The sequence below is a fragment of the Dysidea avara genome, chromosome 10 (genome assembly GCF_963678975.1).
Source record: "Dysidea avara chromosome 10, odDysAvar1.4, whole genome shotgun sequence".
NCBI classification, from domain to species: Eukaryota; Metazoa; Porifera; class Demospongiae; order Dictyoceratida; family Dysideidae; genus Dysidea; species Dysidea avara.
Window position 1 is genome coordinate 27,603,455 of NC_089281.1, and position 26,355 is coordinate 27,629,809.

At 38.9% G+C, this 26,355-nt stretch overlaps 1 protein-coding gene across 1 annotated transcript in view; it reads right to left on the bottom strand.

Moving 5' to 3' along the window:
• Positions 1-5,508: 5,508 nt before the first annotated feature.
• LOC136236206 (copper-transporting ATPase 2-like) overlaps positions 5,509-26,355 on the bottom strand; it is a 39,620-nt gene continuing 18,773 nt past the window's right edge. Inside the window, exons 12-18 of the mRNA XM_066026330.1 lie at positions 25,693-26,076; positions 13,587-13,769; positions 12,957-13,287; positions 12,455-12,597; positions 6,098-6,310; positions 5,686-5,906; positions 5,509-5,630 (exon numbers count right to left, since the gene is read on the bottom strand). Coding sequence (XP_065882402.1) covers positions 5,612-5,630; positions 5,686-5,906; positions 6,098-6,310; positions 12,455-12,597; positions 12,957-13,287; positions 13,587-13,769; positions 25,693-26,076 — 1,494 coding nt within the window. The 3' untranslated portion in view covers positions 5,509-5,611. The remainder of the gene's footprint in view (positions 5,631-5,685; positions 5,907-6,097; positions 6,311-12,454; positions 12,598-12,956; positions 13,288-13,586; positions 13,770-25,692; positions 26,077-26,355) is intronic.

A 26,355-nucleotide genomic window follows, 5' to 3' on the forward strand; every position in this document is an offset into this window, starting at 1 on the left:
ACCTGACGGTTTATTTGCCGCCCCCACACAAACCGTCTGGCACGCGAGATTACCAGTACATTGGGACCGCTGTCTACATTAGCTAAGGTAAGTGCGAGGGTAAGTGCTCCTAACTCCGGACAGTTTTTGCTTTCGGTGCTCTAACTCCGCCATGCAAGCGAATTTCTCAATCCTTAAAATATGGTGATAAAGCCTATCCTATGGTGCATCAGTCATGCAAGTTTCATCAAAATATCTCCATCCGTCGAGGAGCTGCACTCCAATATTCAACTATGTGTAAATTCGCGCATGCTCCTAACTCCGGACACTTTTTATCACGCCTGATACAGCACTTCCGAAGTTGATTTCGAATTTTAAACGCCGCCACGTTAAACGTGCATCTATTGCCCACCTCATACTCGATTTTGAGAGTCATAGTACCTTTCGTTGCCGAGTTATGAGTATTTCAAATTTAGGTGTATTTACGAAAATATTTATGCAGCTCCAATAAAACTGGCTCTTACAAAATCGTCCATAGCAAGTGTTTGGCTGATTGTTTGCAAACGAAACTTGGTACAATGGTAAGTCATAGTTGGCCCTCTGCACTGTATAAAAATCAGCCAGATAGCTATTTGAGTTTGGGAATAAACAGCGATTATCGAAGAATTTTTGATAATTTTGCCACACACGGCAATAAATAATCACCTCGTTTAGAAAAACTAGCAGGACTTTTAAGCTGATTTTAGGATTACAGCATCATTGTATATGAAGCATTAATCACCTAAAATTTCAAGTAAATGCTGTAGATAGTTTTGGAGATATGATGCCAAACATTGGAAGTGTCTGGAGTTAGGAACTGTCCGGAATTAGGCGCACTTACCTTAATGTGCAATGTGCATAAAATTATTAATTTAGATCCGAAAATTGGGGGTCAGTTCAACACTTTATTCATTTACAATATACAGCACTTAGTATTGAGTATAGCGTGCATGTACAGATGATAGAGAAAATGATTGAAGTCCAGTGAGCTAACTGGGAGGGAGTTTCCGGGTTCCCGCAAATTTCCGTGACCGGTCGTCATAGTTTTTTCGCGCCTTCAGTTTGGGAACGACCTGTGGAAAGTAGCCCGTTTAAAGCAGCCCATTCTGAGCCCGAGATGGAACCACTGAAATAATGCCACTGACAATTTTGAGCCTTCCTGTAGAGATTTTAGTTTATATCGTGTCCTTTTTACTTTCTTCACGTGACAAAGTAAAGTTACGGTACGTTTCACAGAGACTGCGAGTTGTGACCGAAACACCATCACTATGGAGTGAGTTTACATGGCCACTATATGACTGTCGAGAAGAACGTGCTGTGATGAACGTGTTGGAGACTAGTGGGGTCTGTATTAAATGGTTGGCATTTCCTGATCACGTGACACCTTTGACGTTGTTTGAAATGTTGGGTTATTGTAGCAATGTGACACACCTCAGTCTATCACCAGGAACTAAATTAGACTCTGAGAAACTCAAAACTGCTGTACAGCACATGGAGAGTTTAACACATTTAGAAGTTAACTTGGGTACAGCAGTCAAGCCATTCATTATCAGTGGGCTGGAAAAGCTTACATTACATGTGTCAGAAGATGTGAATTTGAGATTACTAGAAAATTGGGTATCTGAAGGTTGTTCACCATCTATTTTAATTCTTGTTTTGTCTGAATGGATAACATTTAGCTCCGTGTTTAAAGTTGGTCTTTTAAACCCACTCATAATTCATAGTGCCGCCATTAATTATTTACCAAAAAAGAACATATCTCATTTTAAACTGTATAACATTTTAAAAGTTCCACTAAATCTTTTTCCTTCTTTACCGCACTTTCAGGTGAACTTTGGCCAAACAGCTTCTCTGCCATTCCTGAAAGCTAGCTGGTTTGGGATATTGGGCTTGGATTGGGATCTTCTGATATTGACTGACTGTGTCTGTGATGGGAAAGTTTATTATAGAGCAGAGGTTGCATGCTGGGATGCGTTTTCCAGTTATCGTGATAGTATGCTGAATAAGACTGTTAATAGTTTAAATAGTGTCACAGAGTTTGATTGTCCATATTGCAATGACTCCACCAGTTCACTTCTCTCTGGACACTTGGAGCAATTAGCTGTGGCATGTCCCAATCTTCAGCGTCTTAGTCTACAGGGTAATTATTGTTGTTTAATGAGTTTAAAAGGTCTTCGTATGGTTGCCCAATGTTGTCGTGATCTTCGCGGACTAAATCTGGCATTAATATCAATTGCTGCGGTGGAGAATCAACTACAATTGTGGGAAATATTAAGTGATATGAAGTTGACACACCTACTTCTGGAAGCATGTCTCTTCCATCCTTTTATCTACAGTAATTCATATGAAGAACGCCTCTGTAGCTTATTTGAGAAGTGCTCTAGCTTACAAGCATTGCAATTAGACAATTGTTATATTTATGAGATACTTGAAGGTGATAGTAAGTATGAAATTTGGTGGTCACTTTTGTCCTATTTCCCAGTGCTGAAGTACTGTAGGATAGAAGATGCCTTTGAGTCTACTGTTCTCCAAGATGTTATCAGCAGTTGTGAAGAGCTTATATGTTTATCATGCATCTCTGTACGAGCTTCACTGTCATCTATGTACCACTCCACTTTGCAGCAGTTGTGCATTGCAGATCAGGTTGATCTTACTGATGAATTCATGGAAACAATTTCAGCTCATGGTGGATTAGTACATGTAGTCTTTTCCATGAAATCGGCAACTGTTAAAGGAGTTACCAGTCTTGTGAAGAACTCTCCAGAGCTGATGACACTGATAATTCTTACAGTTTATTCTATACATGATGAAGATGGCTCAAAGATTGAATCGAAAGATATTCTGAGCAATTTGAAGAAAATGCTCCCAAATAGAAAATTGTTTGTTGTTGGAGACTGCAGACTGTTACAAGACTACAATGAAAGCCATATGTTGTTATTTAAGTTTTTGTATGGCACAGATCTCTTACCATTGTGGCTATAACATAGAGGCTAAGTATAAAACTGCAGTATATATAGTCTTTCACCTATCATTGTATGCTGCAAACAATCGCTTGTATAAATTTTAAGTACTTATGTGACACTTTAAAATATACTTTTGTATTAGCATGCACTGAACACTAGCCTTGAAAGACTGATGTTTGTGTGGTTCACAAGGCAGTGGCTAATAGTTGTGGCCAAAAAGCTAACTAGTAAAATAATGACTTTCTATTGGCTAGTTGTAAATGTGACCGAATTTTGGAAAATCACCCATATGGGTGCATTTGACACCTAAAATAATTTTAATGATCAAATCACAAACTTTATAGTGCAAATCTACTTGTTGATGGTTCTAAATACCCTACATTACAAGAAAATTCTAGAAATATTTTCAAAACTTAATTTGTTCTGCTCTTATTAGCAACCCACTAAATGTGAAAATTCTAATTATTTCATGCACACCCATATGGGTGATATTCCAAAATTCAGTCACAAATGGTGATTGGGCTATTTGTACATCTTAATTCTTACAATTTACTACAGGTAAAAGTGCAATCATCACGGTGAGTTAGCCATTTTCAAAAAAAATCCAACTACTTTTAAATTTTCTTACAATATAACTTAAAACAAGGCTGGCTTGCATGCATGTAATTATACGTAATTCAAATTCGTTTCCTTCAGCCTAATTACTTATCATTGCTCTAAAATTGCTTCCAGATTTAATATTTCCCTGGGGGAGTATATATGTTCCAGACCCTATAGCTAGTTAGTCAGAAATCTCTCTACAGTTTTCCTAGGCTGTACTGGCAGTTTGTCACACAAGCCTTCCCCACCTCCCCCCAGTCTCAGGTTAGGACTACAGTTGCATAAAATAGCTTATTTAGCCATGGCTTTGACTTGAATGTCCAATATAATAATTATATCAGATGGAACACTCTAATAGAGAGGAGTGACGTTCTGACGTACATAATGATAAGTTCTTGATTTTTAATGAACAATATAATTATATTAATGAATATAGGTGAATTTTGGATAGAGAACCACACTCAGTGAAACTGGCTTAAGCGGCTAGCCATTCATACTATGTACAATACTGTTTAACTGTAGGTATTATTATAATTATTAGATTTCATTTTTCCCACCAGCAAAAAAAAACACTCTTGCTTTTCTTACATAATGCATTGGGCTTATGATTATAATTTAGCTTTAATTCAACTTCACTGTGTATTCAACTGTTATGACTCTGTACACTTGTAGTTTGTTTTATTAGTTACGAATATGGAAGCATGTGCGTGTGTCATGTACAAAGGAGTACACAAACTTGAATGTCTACTGCATCAATTAGTGCTACAGTTGGTAAGCTAAATGGATCAAAGACATGGCCACTAGAGTGTATTTAGCTGTTACAGCAATACATGTATGGTTAAGTGTTACAATACAATACTCATCACTTGCATGAAGGCATAATATTAAGGATCAACCTGCACGAAGGGCAGGTACCACAGCTAGTTATATATATATATATATATATATACTTCTTTCATCACATAGCTAAGCCAACTACTTACCACAATGGAAAATAGGCATCTGTGGAGACTTTTGGAAGATTTGCCTAAATTATAGGGTGAACTGATCCTCTGGAGTTGAATTTGATTCAGCAGTTTATGAAATACTAATACATTAATATACACAAGACTGTTGTATTAGGGTGGTGGCTCTAATTATAGGGTTCATGCTCATTGTAGGGTATCTTGATCCCAATGATACAATTACTGTGATGGTTTATTTGAAGAAGTCCTTTTACAAGTACCACAAGGGAATTAGTGATTAGTAGTGGCTACCCACATGACTGTATACTTTAATATCGTGTGTGCGTGTGTGTACATGTGGGTGTACATGCATGCATGTGTAACTGTTTGTGTGTGTGGGTGCTGGTTCCAGAGTAGAGGATTAGCTGAACACAAATGTAAGATATGCATGTGACCATTTTTCCCAAGCTAGCATTGTCCCTGAGCAATCTGTTCTTTGTAATGATTGTGGCAGAAGTTTTAGAAGGCCTACAATGAGACTTGAAACAATATTAATATTTAACAGTAAGAACTAAGCCAATGCAATCTCTGACCAGCATTGAGCTGTTCAGTGAGACAATAGTGAGAGATACTCTTGTAAACTAGCCACAGTGATCTCAGTAACTGCATCCTAGAAGTGAACAAAGCCTTCAGAGGTGGCATAGATGCCTAACCCAGTGGAAACAATCTCATACAAATTCTCTATCACTTTCTTCCTCAATAGGGGTGCCCACAATAGCTGAGATGACATCTCAATCACAGCATCATTAGTGTCCTGCCTGCTGGTAGTATAGTTGCACTGCTCTATCTCTATAGGACACATTTGGGATACTACCACGAACGAAACTACTAGCCATACTAACTGCATTATATGTTTAAAATACCAGCAGATATACATACACTTAGTGGACACACACAAATTTGGACGCACCTGCACAAACATGAAATTTGATAGTGACACCATACAATTATGCAAAGGCAACTTTTATGACCTATTTTATTATACAGAACTGAAAACAAACTTAATTAATTGTGTTACATAGCTGCCTATTGAGGTTTTCGGTAGCTACAGAGAAAAAGCACATGATCACCACACATATACATACAATTACAATACTAACCATCTCAAAAGCAAGGAGCTGCACACGACAGATATAGATGACAATGCCATAGCTAGACTTGCCATCCATGGCTGTAGGGTCACCCCTAGGGGGACGAACACACCTGCTGCTAGGGGAATACCCACCATGTTGTACGCTACAGCCCAGAGAAAGTTAATTCGGATACGTCGCACTGTAGTCTTTGACAGGTCAATAGCAGTCACCACATCAGTTAGATTGTCCTGTACAACAGTGTTATCACTTCACTAGTGTAATTACAGTGAAACCCCTTCTATTCTGGACACCTTGGGACTATGTTAAAGAATGAGGTGTCCTGGGGTATAACACTAATCCAATGGGACCATGGACAAGTGTCCTGATTGTCCATATATTTCAGAGTGCCCTTTTAAGGGGTTTCATTGTATACACTTACTCTTATTAAAACTATGTCAGCTGCCTCTACAGCAATGTCAGTGCCAGTACCTACAGCAATGCCGACATCTGCTTGAGCTAGTGCTGGTGAGTCATTGATTCCATCACCAATCATGCACACCTTCTGTCCTACCCCCTCTTGCAGTTCTTTTATCTTATTCTGCTTGTGGGATGGCAGGACCTCAGCAAACACCATGTTAGCAGGAATACCAACCTGCAAAAACATGGTAGTTGTGTTAAAGAATCATGAGTTAAGTAATAGTTGTAATACGGGCATGAGGGCTTTGCCTGATATGTATGCCCGACTGCCCGAGGGCAGAAGACATACATATCAGGCACTAGAGGTGTACCGATAAGGATTTTTCAGTTGTACCGATATCCGATTAATCTGTACCTAAAAGAGCCGATACCGATTGTACTGATCTGATTATAATCTGTAAAATGTAAAATAAAACTATACAGATGTATAGCTACTGCATGATGCATGTTCTTATGGTTTTTAGAGAAAACAGAAGTGATGTAACTATAAGGCACTGGTCACCTTTGGTTGGTATGGCCTCTATTACACAACCCAGACAATTAGGTACCACAAATATTTTAATACATGCTCCCTTGTCTGTCCAGATCACTCTGTGTTTTGAAGATGGCTACTATACACAGATTATCAGTTTAGCTTTCCTGTGGTGCAGTTCTTTATTGTAACACCTACCGTTTTCAGAAGATCTGGGTAAGAATATTTTAACACAAATAGTAGTACTTACATGCGCAGTCATATGGCTTCTCATAACTTACCGCTTTTATGGAAAGGCTTTCTATTTGTTTGTAGTGGGCAAAAAGGTTTTTCATTACTGCAAATGATGGTACTCATATTTGCCATGTAAACTATCGGCAGCGAAATCGGTTCTCAGAGCGTTTGTGCCGATTACCGATATGGTAGAAATTTCCATATCGGCAACCGATCCAATTATTGGTACATCTCTACCAGGCACAGCCCAAATTCCCCGTGTTAAAGCTAATATGTAACACTTATCAGGCTGATAGCCTGTACAGGGTGATCAATCACCCAAGCCAATACGATTGCAGCCACTGGATGTATTATATATGCATACCTAAAATTTTCGATTACGATTAAAGTACTGGTAAAGGCACAGCCTGTATACCACATCTGCACACAATAGTATAATTAACCATTATACAAAAGTACATCTCGAATCAAATAAGTAATTATCTAATAAGGATTTAAAATTATTTACAGAATTTACGTTGACTACAACTGCAGGCAAAGCGTTCCAATCATTAATTAACCTATTAAAAAAACATTTTGATCGACAGTTTAATCTTGAGTGACATTTGAAAAGCTTAAACTGATGTCCCCTTGTAATGGTGGTATCGGAGTAGGTATATAGAGTGGAACAATCTGAATTAAAATAGTTATTGCTAATCTTGTAAAGTAGTATCATATAGTGTTGCGAACCAGTATGGAAAAACCGGTTATTAACCGGTATTGTCTAGGTCAAGCCAATTATTGACTAAGAAGCCTTTAAACTGGTTTTGCCTACCCACTTGGTAAACCATAAATTACCCCTGCTGACAAGTGTTAACATCATAACATAACCTCAAAGAATGTGTAAACATGTGATTGTAATAGCTGTGATTGTAATAGCTGTTATTGTAAGGCAGGATGTTGATGATCACTTTGGTACCACCCTAAGGCTTCCAACAGGCATGTTTAGTACCATAATGTCTGCAAATTTACAATCAGACAATAACCAGTCAATATCCAATTATTCACCTTCCAATAACTGGTTTTAGTAAACTCTGCAGGTTCACAGCACTAGTATCATATCACCTCTATGACGCCTGTGAGCCAAGGATGGTAGCTGTAGCGCTGCTAGTCTCTCTTCGTACGGTTTATCTCTTAATGATGGCAATAAATGTGTAGCCCTACGTTGGACTTTCTCCACTTTCCTTTGATCAAGTACAAAGAAAGGCCCCCATACTGCGTTACCATATTCAAGTGTTGGACGTACAAAAACTGTAAATAATTTAGTCAACATATCAGAATCTAAATAATCAAAAGATTTCTTAATTAATCCTAGTAATTGATTAGCTTTTGCAGCAACCTCTGTGGTATGCAGGTGGAACTTAAGCTGGTGGTCCAAAATAATGCCCAAGTCTTTGTAAGAATCAATATTGTCAATAACTGTTCCATCCAAATAATATGGCTCATAGTGATGCATCGGTCCAAGGTGCATATGCTTGCACTTCAAGATATTGAACTTAAGTTGCCAGCAGCTAGTATGTATAGTTGCCAGCAGCTAGTATGTATAGTTGCCAGCAGCTAGTATGTATAGTTGCCAGCAGCTAGTATGTATAGTTGCCAGCAGCTAGTATGTATAGTTGCCAGCAGCTAGTATGTATAGTTGCCAGCAGCTAGTATGTATAGTTGCCAGCAGCTAGTATGTATAGTTGCCAGCAGCTAGTATGTATAGTTGCCAGCAGCTAGTACATTGAACTTATGGGTCAGCAGCTAGTATGTTCTGATTACGATGAACGGACATATCCTAGATATAACATGGAGAATTTCGGTTACACGAGTTTAATGTTTTAATCAGTGCTATTGAATCGTTTATGGAAAAAGTATGGAGTTCACTAAAGGCCTAGACAGATAAGCTTGCTTGTACAGTGTTTACTCAGTGGCGGATCTAGATGGATTTCTGGGGTTTCGACAGAAACCCCCTTTTAAATTTAGCTCAGTAGAAGTCTAAATACATAAACCTTGTTGTACTGACAATTTGTCATATCAAACAGCTATATACCACTGTATTTCAGTAGTATGCATGCAGCTACACCTAACTGACACCATAAATCCTCAGCAACACTTCACTTTTCATCTCCCACCGCATTAAAAACGATCGAGATACTCTAATAGAGCAGTCAAGTAACTACTCTAATAGAGCAATCAAAGCTACAGCTTATAGTCACGATCTTTGCCCTATAGTTAGCTGCATTGGATTTATTGTAATTGCTAACTAAAAGTAGCCTAAAATCCTATCTCAGTGCTTCTAAAATCTCAAAATTTTCTGGAGAAATGTCATCAGCTGCGTTATTCAGCTATATACCAACTTTCAGAAACCCCCTTTTAAAAATCCTAGATCTGCCACTGTTACTCCATGCAGAGTGGTAGCTTCGTAATGGGCACATGTCCGCAGAGTTGGGGTAACTACGTAGTTACTTTTGTAACTAAGTTACATAACGGATTACTTTTAAAGTAACTAGTAATATAACTAGTTACTTACTTTGTAACTAGTAACTTGTAACTAGGAGTAATTGTCTGAAAAAATAACTAAGTTACAATAGTAATTAATTACAATAATTACATTATAACTGTAACTAATTATGCTTTAAAAGTAAGAACACTTAAATTTTTGTGCCATATATGCTACAGCCACATTAAGTAGACAGATTCTGTGTACTGTTCTCTATGAGTAAAAGACGTAGCAATAATTAAAGCTGACTTGAAATAGCCACAGAATTGTTATTTCAAGTGCACATATGTATTGCATCCATTACTGATGTATATCTGAGCAAAATTCATGTTACAAAAGCAAAAAACAAGTCATAATTAATACTACGAAAGTAACTAGTAACTAGAGTACTTAGTTACCTTTTGAAAAGTAACTGTAACTGTAACTAAGTTACATGGGATAAAAGTAACGTGTAACTAGTAACTAGCTACTTTTCTGAAGTAACTATCCCAACTCTGCATGTCCGTATTTCGAAAACGTGTGGAAATGATCAGTGAATAAGCTATAGCATTAGTTCTCACCTTAGCCCAACGTTTTTCAACTTGTAGGATGGCAAGGATAACAAAACGCTCTCCGTCTGAGTGGTTTTTATGGCAAAATCCAAGTCGTGCATCTTAATCACGCAAGTATTAATCGATCCCCACAATCGATTTCGGCCTCAATGTCTATATAATCACTGCCCAGTTGTAGCCCAGTCTACATTTCATATGTAGCCTGGCTAGCTGGGCTACATACAAAATGTAGCCCAGGCGGCTTCTTTGATCTGAGGTGTGAAAGTGTTACATGTTATTTTATATGTGAAAGTGGTCTTCTGTACAAACCCACTCCTCTAATAAGTTAGAGATTTTCATGGCAATAGATTTTGAGGATTGGGAAAGTTTAGTGAACAATTTAGTATACACAAAAAGTATTGAGCCTATAACACTTCTCATGATAAAACATGGGATTACCAATGCTCACAGTTAAAGCCATATATATTGAACTTATTTGGTTAATAATCAATACATTAATATTGAAAGGGACATGCCCCCAAAAATACGTAAAATGCTTAAAATGGTGTAAAAACACTGGTTTTCGTGTATTTTTGAAGTACCCACAACATTACGTAGTGGTACCCACAAAAAACGATCTGATAATTACTCACATGCCTCTAAGGAATACTCCACCTTATTTTCAAGGCTGTAGCTGCAGCGGATACATGGGCCCAGCACAGTTTCTGAACCTGGTTCATCATTTTGCCCAATGCGTAATGTATTGTGGGATTCACCTTTTACCAAGACTATGGGAATTTACCTTAAACTAATTAGTCTAAACACAAAAAACCGTCTGGAACATTGTGTACATGAATAATATACTTCAGTAATTCAAGGGAATTGTATGAAGAGTTGTTGCCCTAGAGCGGACCATTCAGTTTAAAGACAAAAGTTAAGGAGAACTGCTTCGAGAAAGTGCCGCATGAGTAAGTTATGTAGTTTAGAATAGCTTTGTTCTAGTTTCTGTAGGCCTATATAAACAGACACCATGTTTCCTAAGCCAACTTTTAGTGGGTTTCTTGTACGTTTTTGACCTTACCATGTCGGTAGATATGCAGAATTCCGCTAAAATCAGTAAATTTTATTAGGTTCGCAATCCCAATGGCTAGTTTCAATATGCACTAGAAATTACCTGCCCTGTTTTTAAATTTACATGAATATACAGAACTTTAGGTTTTCAATACATGCTTAATATGCTAATATTATACTAGTACATTAAAAATTATTATGAAGTAGAGAGATGAATGATGGTATTACAGCATAGCTCAGTGGTTACATTGGCATGTTATAACAATCATTTTGTTCAATGCCAAAGTAGGGATTTTCCCACCAAGCTATGCTGTAATACCATCATTCATCTCTCGCTTCACTATACTTTTTATCGTTTGGATCCCTACTTCATTTTTGAATTAATAATTTTAAATATAACTAGTTTGTTTGATTTATTGTTATAGCATACAGCTATACATGTGTGACTGCTCTATTAGTAACTGCTGTATTAGAGTATCTCGAGTCAGCCTTTCACCTATGTCACTATTTCATATTTTTGTTGTACTAGCATTATGAATACATCTAGGCCAATAATAATGGGGTGTGTCATCGTGATAGATTGTTAAGCGGTATGGCCTCGGTGCTCAGTCATTATTAATCAACCAAGATCACATCAATTAATTAATAGGTGTGGCATTGAATCTATTGTGGAGTTCTAAATATGCTGCTCAAGGAAAGTGTTGATAGGGAAAATTAACACCTTGATATGGTTTCATTGCAGCAACAAGAAGACTATTAACCTTATTGAAGATAAAAAGGGAAGACAAGGCGTAGAGGGCACAAACTTGTCGGAACCCCAAAAGGCACATCCCACTGGAGAGTTTGTTATTGTAGCATAAAATGGTGGCCATGCGCTGCTTTGTTTGGCTTCTAGGCTTGCGACTGTGGTCAGGCAGGGCAGGGCAGGGCAGGGCAGGGCAGGGCAGGGCAAGCAGGCAAAAATCTGAGTTTTGGCAATTTAAAAAAAATTCTATATCCGGCTGCCTATTAGTGTTTTCTTGTTTTAATCTGTATTTGATGTTAGATGGACTAATATTATTCCGTAAAGGTGATTTTCGTCATGTAAGATGTCTCTAGGATGATTTTTAAAGGTGGAATTTTAGGCAGTGTACATCATTTTTGGGGGATCCCTACTTAAACAGTACTACCGTACTATTTGATACCTATATAGTTCTACAGTTACTTCACTACACAACAACAAACTGTGACACTGCTTAAAGGTTGTTAGTTTACTAATTTGTTAAGCTACTTTACTGTAGTTGTACCCAGTTATACTGGTAGTAAAATATCAATAACTTTAAGTATATGGAACATATTGTTTTACTAAGTTTTAAACTCTCAGTAAAGCATCAGTGAATGCAGGTTTACTGAAAAGCTACTAAAATAACAACTTATTAACTGTTCCATATACTGGGGACATACCACTCTAGTAAACTAAGAAACTTTAAGCAGTGTGATATTCACTACCTGACTGGCAATAGCTTGAGCTGTGTGTCGGTTGTCGCCTGTCAGCAGATATACACCCATTTTCATTCGCTGTAATGTAGTAACTGTTACTGGTGCCTCAGGTTTAATGGTATCGGCCATCACAAACAGCCCCATTAACACCCCTACAAATGAAATGCAATAAAATCACTAAAACACAGGTCTTGCTTAGCTAGGCCACTTCTTTTTGTGTTTTGTGAGTGGGTGTTTCTGTGTGCGCGCACACTACACAAACATATACACACAAAACAGTGATATGAAACATACTGTACAACAGGAAATGGAAGGAAAAGTTGACAAATCCTCACTTCATCAGTATCGATGAATTAAGTGTTGACAAAAATACAAAATCGTGAAATCGTAGGCTTTTGAAGGCGCTAATTGAGGTTTGGAAAATTTAAAGTTGACTAAATTATTTCATTCATCAAATTCATCAACTTTTTCTTTTGTCAAAATTTCCTGTCGCATGGTAATGGAAAATCACCTTCTATCCCAGCTAGTACCACTGTTTGTCCGGTCTTCTCATTTTCTGCTAGCAGTGTTTCTACCTCAGTTGTGATCTCATATCCATTCTGCTTCAGCCACTCCCTGTTCCCCACCAGCACATGCAGCCTCTGCAGACCAATAGCCCCACCTCCTTCTTCAACTCTCTTGCCATCAGCACCAGCTGACAATTGGTCCACAACACACTCTATATTTGGCAAGTCTTCTTCTAGCTCAGCAAACACTTCCATTCCCATGATAGTTGATGACAGCCCATAACCAGGAGAGGCATGAAATTCTTCGCAGTAGCCAAGAACATCACATTTCAGCTCCTAAGACATTGTAGCAAGATTACTAAGTAACTTTAAAGCAGTTAATTTAAGAAATTTTATGAGCAGTTAATTTTCACTATACATTGGTTTGCATCCTTTTGCAGCAAGCTAAGTAGAAAGTCCCACATTATTAAACCAGTCTATAGCCATTTTAAATTTCTTGGAAATTTGTATGGCATCTCACATGCTTCAATGTGACTGTGGACCAAAAAAGTTTTGGCTCCACTAAACTATACATTATACTATGTATCAGTTAAACATTCATGAGACAATCCTTTAACATGTAGTTTCTAACTCACATTACTGGCAAACTCAGTGATGGCTTTAGCTAATGGATGCTCACTGTTGGCCTCAGCGGCACCAACTGCTGCCAGGAACACTGCCTTGGGACAGACAGAGTCGTTGACGAAAGTGGCAGCTCGTGTCACCATAGGTCGTCCATGTGTCAGTGTGCCCGTCTTGTCGAAAACAACATTTTTCACCTGTAACCAAAAAATACAAGCATTACAAAGTGTCTATTACAACTGTACACTATCCATGCAGGAAGCTGAAAGTCTATATGAGATTGGAAGTGTTACATATTAGCTGTAACACGGGAATTCGGGCTTTTGCCTGATACATACGTCCTCATGGCCGCGTTACAACTAGTCTGATGGCACTCATCCTTTTACAAAAAGAGGAAGGGTTTGGTCACTCAAGCATTATAGAGTTGTAATTATGGAATGTGATTAAACAATGACATCACAAAAATGGCAGCAAGAATTGCACATCTAACGTTATTGTTATTATCTACTTTACCAGTTAGGCACTGGAGGGTGTACACAGAAGGCAGAGCCTGTTCGAGGTGTTTACCCATAGCCTAGGAGCCTAAGCGAAAATCTTTGAGCTAAATATCCTAAAGTGAAATGGGACAAATACCTAGAAGGGCTAAAAAAAGCCAACCCCATCGTGACTTGATCCGCAGGCCACCCAGATTCCGGCCAAGTGCCACACTCGGAGCCAACTTTGGGGAGGCTAACAACCATACAAGGTAAGTTGTTCTAGAAGTAGGTTAACAAACGGCTGCTAACACAACCAAAGATACTTTCCATGTTGATTAGGCAGCATCACAAGTACGCGAGTACATCAGTTCCAACAAGACACCTTTTACTACCTCCATATTTTGTTCTTTTAAAGAATACCCTATTGTCAACTACAAGCAGCATCTTCACAAAACTTCGTGACACACTCTTCTACATATTATAGAAGACCACTAAATAGTTACATGCATTTTAGCATCTTACAGATGGCACAACAGCATACACATGGTGGAGTACAAACACTCTGTACCAGTCACCTCCACCCAAAAATACAATGTGCATGGAAAGCAAGCAGTTGTACTGTTGATTTATAGCTGCTTATATTTTTTATTCTTAATGTACAGCTCCTTGATAGCTACCAAAATGGTGCACCAAACAGATAAACTACTTGTGTTGCAAATTCGCTGACTTTTAGCATAGTAATATTGAAAATTACATGGACAAAAATGTTCACCTTTGTGTAACTAACATGTGCCAGGTCATTTCTTTTAAAGAGAACATAAAATTGTGGTAGATATATTGCAAAATAATCTTATAATTGGCATGAAGCACCACACGAACATATCTGTAGCACAGTAGCAGGAAAAAACAGTACCATCGTATCCCTTGCCCCCAGAAACCCTAGAAATGATCCAATTGTTTGATCGATCACTTGTACAGCAACGAATCGATTGTGGCAACTCTCCAATGGAAGATAAACGGAGAAAATTTTATGCAAAATTTATGGAATTGTGGAATTGCTAATGGTAACTCCAAAATAAACATCACAATAATTTAGTAATTACCAACAACACAATCTGATTGGTGTTACCTGTTTTCTGTAATACACCACACATTTTGAATGCTAGAGTGATCAGACCCTTCCTCTTTTTGTGAAGGGGTGGACACCACCAGACTATGTTACAACTATTACTTGTAACTTCTCTAGTATTCCATCGAATTTGTAGCTGTTTTGGTACTGGTCTGCAGAGTCCTGCAGGGTAGTACACTACAATTAAGACCCACCCATCATCAACATAATAATGCTATACTAGCATAACTTGTGACAACAGGTTGGAAATCGTATTCTAGCATAAAAGGTGCAGGATTTGCTTTGTTTAAAGTCAAGCAAATGCAACTTATCACGTTTTGCATGAAAAATTAAGATACTCTAATAGAACAGTCACTGCAAAATAAAAATCCTAATACACAAATAGTATAGTCATGCATACCTAACTTGGAAGACAAATAAATATAGGCACTATAATGTGACTCTATATAGCCATAGCCATGAACAAGCAAGCACAAAATTATAGAGCAATTATTAGTAATTAGCTATCAACTAGCTAGATTCTTTGGCTTTGGTATCGGATCGGTAGGTATTTTTCTGCATTGGTAGAGCACTAGTTTGTCTATATCATTGTCATTGTATCTGTAAATAAGAAGAATGCATGAAAGTATCCATCATTTTGAGAGTGTATAAACAGCACAATGGAATGGAATTTTTAAAAGTCCTGATGTCACTACAAATAGAAGTACAAATGCCCAAGGTCAGCTTTTTACACTGTGTGCCTCACCATGCACACACAAAAAATGATCTTGCTTAATATACACTAACAAAGCCATCAGAAATTACTTCACTGTATAATAAGGTCACCCGTCTAAACTGGCCATAGTAATGCAGTCAAACCTGTGTATTAAGGATACCTTGGGACCGACCAAAAGTGCCCTGATTAGCTATAATTGATTTATCAACCATAATTATATCAGGATGTCCTAATTTTTCAGGTCAGTTTACATGTTAAGGGATACTTTAGGACCATGCAAGTGTCCAGAATACACAGATGTTCTCATTTTCAAGTATCCTGATTAATAGGTTCCATGGTAATCCCCATGCAAACACATCCAAAATGATCAGGAAATTTTGGCGTTAAGAATAGAAACAGATTTTACTGTAAAAATTTCATAGCTGGCTGATGACATGTATTGCAGCATGGTGAGACATATACCCCATTGGAGTTTACATTACAGAATTTGCACACAAAATTTCAACAAGTGTACTCCCATGGTTTTCATGAGACTGACACCTGCTGTGCATGCCAGTAGCCAAAAGAAGTTTTATTGTTGACCTTACACAAAGCCTTTGCCTTGTAGCACAACAGATAAGTTATTCTAAATTGTACCTGATAGCGAACATTGGATGCCAACACAAAAATTTATTGCAGAAAAATTCTGTAATAACTTGAAAACTTATTGCTGGACTTATTGTGCATGACTCATATAGCTATACAGGAGAAGCAATGCATGAGATGCAGGGTATTAAAATGGTGGATATTGACATTCCTGAGGTGAAGATTTCTCCAGCTAGGAGCTCCTGACTGTGTAAACAGCCAGGCAGTGACAACTCAGCACTAGCATGCAGTAGCCAATCTGGGCATTCCCGAGTGCAAAACAAAGTAGAGTAGAAAACACTCTAGCCCAACGTGACAATAATTTCCACACAGCTATACATGCGCACTTACTTATGGAGAATATTTCAAAGTTTTATATATCAAGACTTTGGGATTTGTACTGGAACTCAAGAGATTTTCAACATTTTGTCTGAGATTTGATGACTATGAGGATTGTCAAGATTTCAAAGGATTCTTAGTTGATCAAGTCTCAAGGTAGGCTAGATCCAGTCAGCATGGGGGTCCCTCAGAGTTACAGATCAAATAGAACAGACTGTCACTGTAGCAATAATTGGACTAGGTCATTTATAAAGAAATGACAATAAAACATGAGATAATTGTGTTAGTCATGCACTGCAAGTTGTATAATTAGGCCAGGCAAAGTTGATTCACAGTTCATTGTCGAAGTTTTTTTTTAAGCATGAGGGAAGTCATTTTTGTTTTTCATTGTGGGGGGATTGAAATGTGCTATACTTCAGAAGTCATTGCTGAGCAACATTTCAGCGCTACCTTTACCCATGCACAGATGTTATTATTATCTACTTTACCAGTTAGGCACTGGAGGGTGTACACAGAAGGCAGAGCCTGTTCGAGGTGTTTACCCATAGCCAGATGCACTACTTGAAGCTTTATGATCCATATGCAAAAATGATATAGCTATGGCCACTGCCAGTTGGCATCACTGCTGCTTGACCAAATATATGACATTACATAGTCTCTCAAGAGAAAGCTCTTAGAATGTCTGTACAGGTGGAGTAAATCATAGGGTACAATGTTGTAATTATAAGGATAAAGGCTTGTGCCTGTATATCTATAACAAATTATATATGTAATAGTTGTATCATGTACCCGAGTGATTTGCCTGATATGTACACCCAAGCTTGAGGGCCGTTAGGCCCAAGAGCGTGGGTGTAGGCCCGAGAGCATGGGTGTACATATCAGGCAAATCACGAGGGCACGTGATACAACTGATATGTACCATGCCAATACAGGCTAAGAGCCTGCGGACGACTAATCACCCATACCAATACGAGGCCAACCACCGAATTCATTATATAGACCAACTTGTGAAATTCGATTATGGGACAACAACAACTAACGTTGTGACTACGTTTGTTAACATAAACGGGTAAATCCTACGGATATCACGGAAACACCCAATTTAGCAATTTTACAAGTGTTTCAAAGTTGCTACATCACTTAAACACTGTTTACACAGTTTCTAAACATCCAGAGGGGTAAGCTTTGCTGTAGAGTGGTTACCTCGTGATATACAAAAAGTGGGCGTGGTACATAATCAAACATGCAGACAAGCGCTTGAAAATTACCCATGACACTAGTTCTCACCTTGAACTTTTGTTTGTCAACTCATAGGGTGGTGAGGGAGTCGAATCGCCTCCGTCTGAGTGTTGTAGGATGGAAAATCGGCCTCATGGTTTTCATCATGTGAGCAATAATAAACTCCCACAATCGAATGCTGCCAGGATTCTTATAAAAACAAACTAACGTGATGGCTGGCCATGGTTTAAACCATGGCTGGCCATGGTTTAACTAAAATAAACCATGGCCAGCCATGGTTTAACTTAAATGTACCATGGCAAGCCAGGGTTTATGAGATATGTACCCTGAAATTTTCCTTTGAAGTTAGGTGGCTTCATGGTACATACAATCATAAACTATATTTACTCTATGTTAGGGATATATGTTACGATGTAACTGTCATGTGTATATATGCGCATGCGTACCAATCATTGTGTGACAATTATTAGAATCATGAACATGTGAACATGAAACATGGTGTCAGAAGTAAACTGTTTGTTATTTGAGATGTTGAATCGTCAACTGCCTACCCCTGACACAATGAACTGCACTGGGAATGTTTCAGAGAATTGGAATGTATTCAAAGAAGCCTATGACGACTTTGCCTGCCCGAGAAGATAAGTTGATACAAGCAGCGACATTAAAGACGGTGATGGGAAAAGAGTGCCGGCAAATCCTTTCACGCTTAGAGCTCACCAACGCTGACAAGGAGATTCCCAGCAAGATTTTCAAGAAGTTAGATGATTATTTTGCGATTACACGGAACGATGAAATGCCAGAGTGATGAAGTGATTTACACTGTTGAGCATGTGGGAGCTGTTAAACATAATCATAAAGGACAGTTCTTTGTACCATTGTGTTTCAACCATGAGCTAGGGAGTACCACTATAAACTGTCAGTTGGACACGGGAGCTACCTGTAATGTGATAAGTCTGGAGATGTGCGCATGATCCTACATACCAATACCCCATCTCTGCAACCAGAAGCCACACAGCTGAGATGCTATGACAACTCAGTCATCAACACCTTAGGCCAGTGTACACTACAGTGCAGTTATTGCAACAAGATGTACAAGCTGAGCTTTAAAGTTATCAAAGGAGACCAAAGCCACTACTCTCAGGTACCACATATATGGTATTAGGCCTTATAACAGTGCATACAGTACATAACGTTAAAAGCACGAAACTTGTTGAACAGTACAACAATGTGTTTAAGGGCTTAGGGTGTTTGGGTGATGAGTACCACATTGAGGTAGATAAGTCAGTAGTACCAGTACAGCATGTGCCCCGAAGGGTGCCAGTGGCAATGAAAGAACGCTTAAAGCAAAAGCTATCAGAGCTTACTAAACAAGGCATTATTACGAAGGTGGAGGAGCCCACTTCTAGGATCAGTAACATGGTGGCAATTATGAAGCCTGGTAAACTCAGACTATGTGAAACTTGAACAAGGCAATAAAACGACCTAAATACCAAATGCCAACACTAAAAGAGATTTTTCCAACAGTGTCAAAGGCAAGGATATTTTCAGTGCTAGACGTCAAGGATGGCTTCCATCAGGTGAAGCTGGATGATGCCAGTTCTTACTTGACCACTTTTTGGACTCCATTTGGTCGTTATCAGTATCTTCGCATGTCTTTTGGTATATCGTCAGCTCCTGAAGAATTTCAAAGGAGAATGCACATAGTATTACAAGGACTTCACGGAGTGGAAGTTATTGCTGATGACATCTTAGTTTATAGCTGTGGGGATACCGACAAAGAGTGTCAGCGTGATCATGATGCCAACCTAGAACACCTGCTTCAGTGAGCACGAGCGAAAAATCTCAAACTCAATAAAAAAAAGCTTAAACTTTGTCTCTCAGAAGTTTCTTATACAGGACACCGCTTGATGAAAGACGGCCTCAGTTTAGACCCAGCCAAGGTCAAAGCAATCATTGATATGGCCAGACCAGACAGCAGGAAGGCAGTGGAGCGCTTTTTAGGCTGCTTGCAGTATCTTTCCCAATTTCTACCTCAACTAGCAGAAATTGCAGCCCTACTGAGACTACTAACAGAACAGTCAGCCATATTCACCTGGCAAAGCCAACAAGAACAAGCATTCCAGTCACTGAAGACTATGATCATCAAAGTACCAGTTTTAATTTTTATGATGTGAATGAGGAAGCTACCATACAATGCGATGCTTCAGAAAAGGGCCTGGATGCTACACTTTTACAAAATGGACAACCTGTTGCCTTTGTCTCACGCTCATTGACAAAAGCAGAACAAAATTATGTACAAATAGAGAAAGAGTGTCTTGCCATAGTGTTCGCATGTGAACGCTTTAATCAGTATATCCATGGCCGGGAACAGACAACAGTAAACAGTGATCACAGACCATTAGTACCCATTTTTTTATAATGCACCAAAGCGCCTGCAGTGGATGCTCTTAAGGTTGCACAAATACACACTGAAAGTGAAGTATTTCCCTGGAAAGAAAATGTACATTGCAGACATACTGAGTCGGGCGTATTTACATGAGCAGTCACCAGCTTATAAGACTGATTACCAGATTTTTCAACTATCCAGCGAATCATGTACGACTCAGTGAGAATTGCCTAGCAAGCCTCAGAGAGGCAACTCTTAAGGATGACACACTCAGTGAACTTAAAAGAGTTATTCACCAAGGTTGGCCAGAACTCAAGCAGAAACTACCGCTTTCCATTAGAGCCTTTTGGCCTCCAGAGATAAACCGGTAGAAGATAATCACATAATCTTCAAAGGCACAAAGGTGTTAGTCCTGAAAAGTATGCGAACCCTCATGTTGTAGAGAACTCACTCCAGTCACCAAGGACCAGAAGCTTGTGTTAGACGTGGAAGATGTTATATTTTGACCTGGCATGGAAAATGAAATCCGGCATCTAGCCAGCCAATGCTCCACTTGTAATGATTACACAACCAAACAACAAAAAGAACCTCTACTGTCACCAGAGGTACCAACTAGACCATGGGCCATTGTAGCACAAGATCTGTTTACATTTGCAGAAAAGTCATATCTCATTACTGTTGATTATTACAGCGATTTGTGGGAATTGGATGCAGTAAGTGACACTTCTAGTGAGACCATTGTAGAGCACACTAAAGCTCACTTTGCTCGTTATGGCATACCCAAAAAGGTGATAACAGACAATGGACCACAGTTCAGAGCCCAACTGTATGAAGATTTTGCTAAGCAGTGGGGATTCAAGCATGTCATCAGTTCCCCATATCACAGCCAAAGCAACGGCAAAGCCGAGTCAGCAGTGAAGATCACCAAAGCCATGCTGAAGAAAGTTACTCAAGACAATATGGACGTGAACCTGGCAATACTGTCATGGCATAATACACCAACAGAAGGAGGACATTACAGCCCAGTGCAGAAGCTGCATTCACGAAGAACACGTACACAGCTACCAACATCTAGCAAACTGTAAGTGGCAAGTGGGGTAGTAGATGAAATTCAGTGCCGAAAGCTAAACAACAATATGATAAAACAGCAAAGGAACTTCCAACTCTGGAAAATAGAGAAACAGTTCACATTCAGCCAGTTAATTAATTAAGCACAAGGATCAGTGGAAGAAGGCCACAGTGATAAAGAAAGTTGGTGCCCGATCGTATATAGTCAAAGCTGCTAATGGACAATTTATTAATGCTTTACAGCACAAGTGATGAAGGTCTGTAGGACACCTGGTCCTACAGCCTGCTCAAAGACTTTAGCTACTTAAGATGTGTTTGAAAAGTTGGAGAAAGGAGAAAAAAAAATTGTACAGAAGAAACCGAAAGCACCTATGCCAAACCATTGAAAGACCTATAGAAACTTCCATCACAGCAGAAGCGGGTACTGAAGATGAAATGACAATACCAATTACAACTGGATTCCAACAAGCTAATGAGAATGAACGACCAGTAGATAATAACGAACAACTTGACAATCAACCGTGTCAAGCTCAGCACCCTGAACTTGTAATCACTAGAGCTGGCCGAGTTTCTAAACCACCAAGCTGGCTTAGAGACTACATCAAGCATTAACAACTTATTGATAAGTTTAACTATTTTTGGATTGATTTTGTGATTATATAGTGATCTTAATTTTTGTTGCTGTTGTAAAGGGAGATGATGATGTAGATTTTGATTTTTATTTATGTTGTGAAGGAGGGAGATGTTAGGGATATATATTATGATGTAACTGTCATGTGTATACATGCGCATGCACACCAATCATTGTGCGACAATTATTAGAATCATGAACATGTGAACGTGAAAACTCTAGTGTTGTTTAGTTAATCAAAACTAAGCCATTTTGTTTAAGTTAAACTGTAACTAAAAATTAATTCAGGACTTCACTAATTAATACTAAAAGCTAAATTAAGACCTTACCTAGTAAAATTATAACTAAAATTTCTTTAAGACTTCTGCTATAACTAAAACCAAAACTTTAACGAGAACCAATGCCAAAGCTGAGACCTCTACTATATGTGACCAGATTTTACAAAACTGTTCCAAATCGCACATCAGGCAAAATCAAACCAACACCACCAGTGGATAGCTACACTATCATACTACTAGTTTACTACTCCAACTACTCGAGGCTGGTTTTTTAACAGATGTCTTTTCTAGGTGGTGTGGAGAGCTTGAATGGCGGTTTCAGGCCTTGTGAAGGGCCTGGCTTGGCAGGAATCAGTGGTTTACTGGTGGATGGCCTGACAATGTTGGCCAAACATTTTTTCTGTTGATTTTGCTGATATCAGCCACTAAGAAGCCAGTACAGCCTTGTAATCTCATATTTGGATTTCAATTGTGGTATGCCTCCATTTTGAAGTCTATCTCTTTCCCATCCCGCCACCCCCCACCCTCCTCCCCTTTGTGAGCACTCGTGATACTACTTCACTCGTCCAACTGCTCAGATTTTCTATCTTATTTGGCAGGAAATTCTACAAGCAGCTACAAGTACTGGAAATGGTCTGAAAGGTAATAGATTGATGCATCTCTTGTGTAAATTTCATACGCGTGCTACTTATCCTTGGAGAGTTATGCTGACTTTAATTCTTTAAAACCATTTATCTCGAAACCTCTAATGTGCAATTTGGAACATTTTCCCATAATTCAGTCACATATTGTGTTGTAGTTTATGAAATTTTATTCATTTAAGCCCAAAACTATAACTATAACTAAAACCAATGACAACTTCTCAAAACCTTTAACTAAGTAAATAATGGCTACTACTGAAACTATAACTAAAACAAAAATAGATCTGCATACAGCTTTACAATTATGATGAAAATAAATCAAAACTCAAAACATAGCAATAATGTCAGATGTGGATGCTCCATCAACTACTCCCAAAGATCTCCATCTTGCTTGGGTAGAGTCTATTTGACTACTTTTGTAATACTCTAATAGAGTGAACATTTTTTGAGGATTTCTAACAGAACACACATAGACACCTACAGGATGAACCGCTTATGGGAATAACTTTAAAGTATACGTATAGGTTAACCATCATAGCTCAAACCTTTTGTGGTTTAAAAGAAATTGCATTGACAGCTATAGAGTTACAAAGCAAAAACCAAACAACTGTAAATCGTGGGGTCGAGATACTCTAATTGAACAGTTGACAACAAGTCGGTCTTTTTAAATGCAAATAGTCATCTGTAGCTCTATGACTATATATCAGATTTGCACCAAGCTCAGTAAGTGATTTTGCTGCAATACGTTCTTAAAGTGTACCATAGTTCAATAAACTTAAGTTATATACGCATTTGCATTTTATAATTTTTTTTTTGTAAAGTGTGCAAAAAGAATAATTTAAGCCCCCTGAACACCCTAAACGAAGAAGAAAATGAAGAAATTTAACCGAACTTTGAGAGCTTGTATTTCGTGATTGCAGTAAGCAGTCTCGCTCAAATTTGGTATGCAGGGTGCTGAAGGTGGAGGGAATTTGCAGTACAAACATAATTCCAATTTGAGAAGGGAACACAGACTACTGTGCTGCGGAAGTTCTACAATCAAAATGCACAGTAGGGATATTCACTTCTTATTGTTTTACAGTATCTGGACATTACATACTACTCTGATCCAGCTTGTTTCAGTACCTTATATTGCAACGATACTACATTGTCCCTACTCTAGCTAATTTTTTTTATACTTGTTTGTGAACTTTTTTTTGTCATTTCATGACCACTATTAAAAAGCTAGCTGCCCATTACATGGCTATGTAATATTCATGAGTGAGATCATGATCTGCAGCAATCAAGAATCTAATATAATTACATTCATAAAAGCACAAGGGCAATTACTTACATTCCAGCTGCACTTACTACTGATACACACCAACGGCACCAAGGTCTGGCGTAGCCACCACCTAGCTACACCAGACTAACTCACAACAATGGTCTACTTTCATACATACACTTTGTGTATACCATTCTATAAGCAGTCCATTTCCTGGTGGCAGGCGACATCTTGTCTACAACGAGAACAGCTCAACTACCCACATGTGCATATTCCAATATGTTGGTGCAATAACATTGTGAAATGTGCACGCCCGGAGATCGAAGCCATACTGTGCTATGGAAGGATAAAAGTAAGACAATAGCGCACGTATTGTATGGCTATCAATATGCCAAAGGTTTCTTCTTTAGTGAATTTGAAGTGTATCTGTGAAAGAAGTAGGGCCATAGCAAGAGTAAATAATAAAAAAGAGAGTGTCTAACTCCATCAAAAATGACAACCACAAGTCCACAGGCTTCCCTTGAATTTACAGGAAGGGTGTTAATATGCTTTAGCTTGCATAAAGTAACTTTCAAGGGGCTACTCTAAGTCACTACCTCCTAAAATGTTAATTAATTCAATCAGCACTTATATCATAAGCATGAATTTACTATAATATCCAGAAAGACTTGTTGCTGTCATTTTTGATGGCCCGTACTGGAGTTAGACACTCTCTCTTTTATTATTTACTCTTTGCCATAGCTATAGCCACTTTTCTGCTACGCTTGACTGAATGCATCAGGCAGGCAGGCAGGCAGGCAGGCAGGCAGGCAGGCAGGCAGGCAGGCAGGCAGGCAGGCAGGCAGGCAGGCAGGCAGGCAGGCAGGCAGGCAGGCAGGCAGGCAGGCAGGCAGGCAGGCAGGCAGGCAGGCAGGCAGGCAGGCAGGCAGGCAGGCAGGCAGGCAGGCAGGCAGGCAGGCAGGCAGGCAGGCAGGCAGGCAGGCAGGCAGGCAGGCAGGCAGGCAGGCAGGCAGGCAGGCAGGCAGGCAGTAGAAAATTCTGTTGAATATTTTTTTTTATAATTCTGTAGCAACCTGATGAAAATGTTTCAAGTCGATCTGAAGGCACTTTTGGGCTAGACTTTACCCAACCAATACTGTCATGAGGGGAAATTGAGGCAGGTTTTTGGGTGATATTTTATCATGGGCCATGTCCACACCTTCATTGTCCCTACTATTCAGTCACACTGTATGATAATTCAGACACTTCTAATCAAAAAGGCTAATTTTATAAGGCTAATTTGAAATTTTCTGTTTAGAATGAAACAAGGCATGACAGCCATATTACTTACCTTGTGGGCATTCTCCAGTGGTTCCCCTCCCTTTATCAGTATACCATTCTTGGCTCCTACTCCAGTTCCCACCATTACAGCAGTGGGTGTGGCCAGCCCCAGGGCACATGGACAAGCGATCACCAACACTGTGATGGCATGTAGGAAGGCATTGCTGAGGTCAAAACAATCATGTGAATGACTGTACAAGGAAAATGTTCTATTGCCAGAATTGGTTGTAGCATTGGTGTGATTGCTATGGTTACTGTTGTGGCTGTCACAGTGGTCTCCATTAGGGACGGTCAAGACGATCACCAACCAAATAACAAATGTCACCAGTGAAGCAATCAGTATCCCTGGTACGAAGTAGCCAGCTATCTTGTCTGCTATACGTTGAATGGGTGCCTAAGCAAAAGAATAGATGAACTAAATCTGTTGTTTAAATTTATACATCTGTCAAGTGTTGTGTGTGTGCGTGCATGCACGTGCCAAGGTTTTAATAAGTATTTATACTCTAAGCCAAACTGACTCAACTCAGACATCTACTGCTCCACCAGTAGTAATCCACTGGGTCAATCACTTCAAGTTTGAAGTGGATTAGCCATAAAACTAAACTAGTGCAGAAAAAATCAAAGCAGAAGCCATGGGGTGTGAGTAATTTTGGGCCAATGGAGTGCCATATTG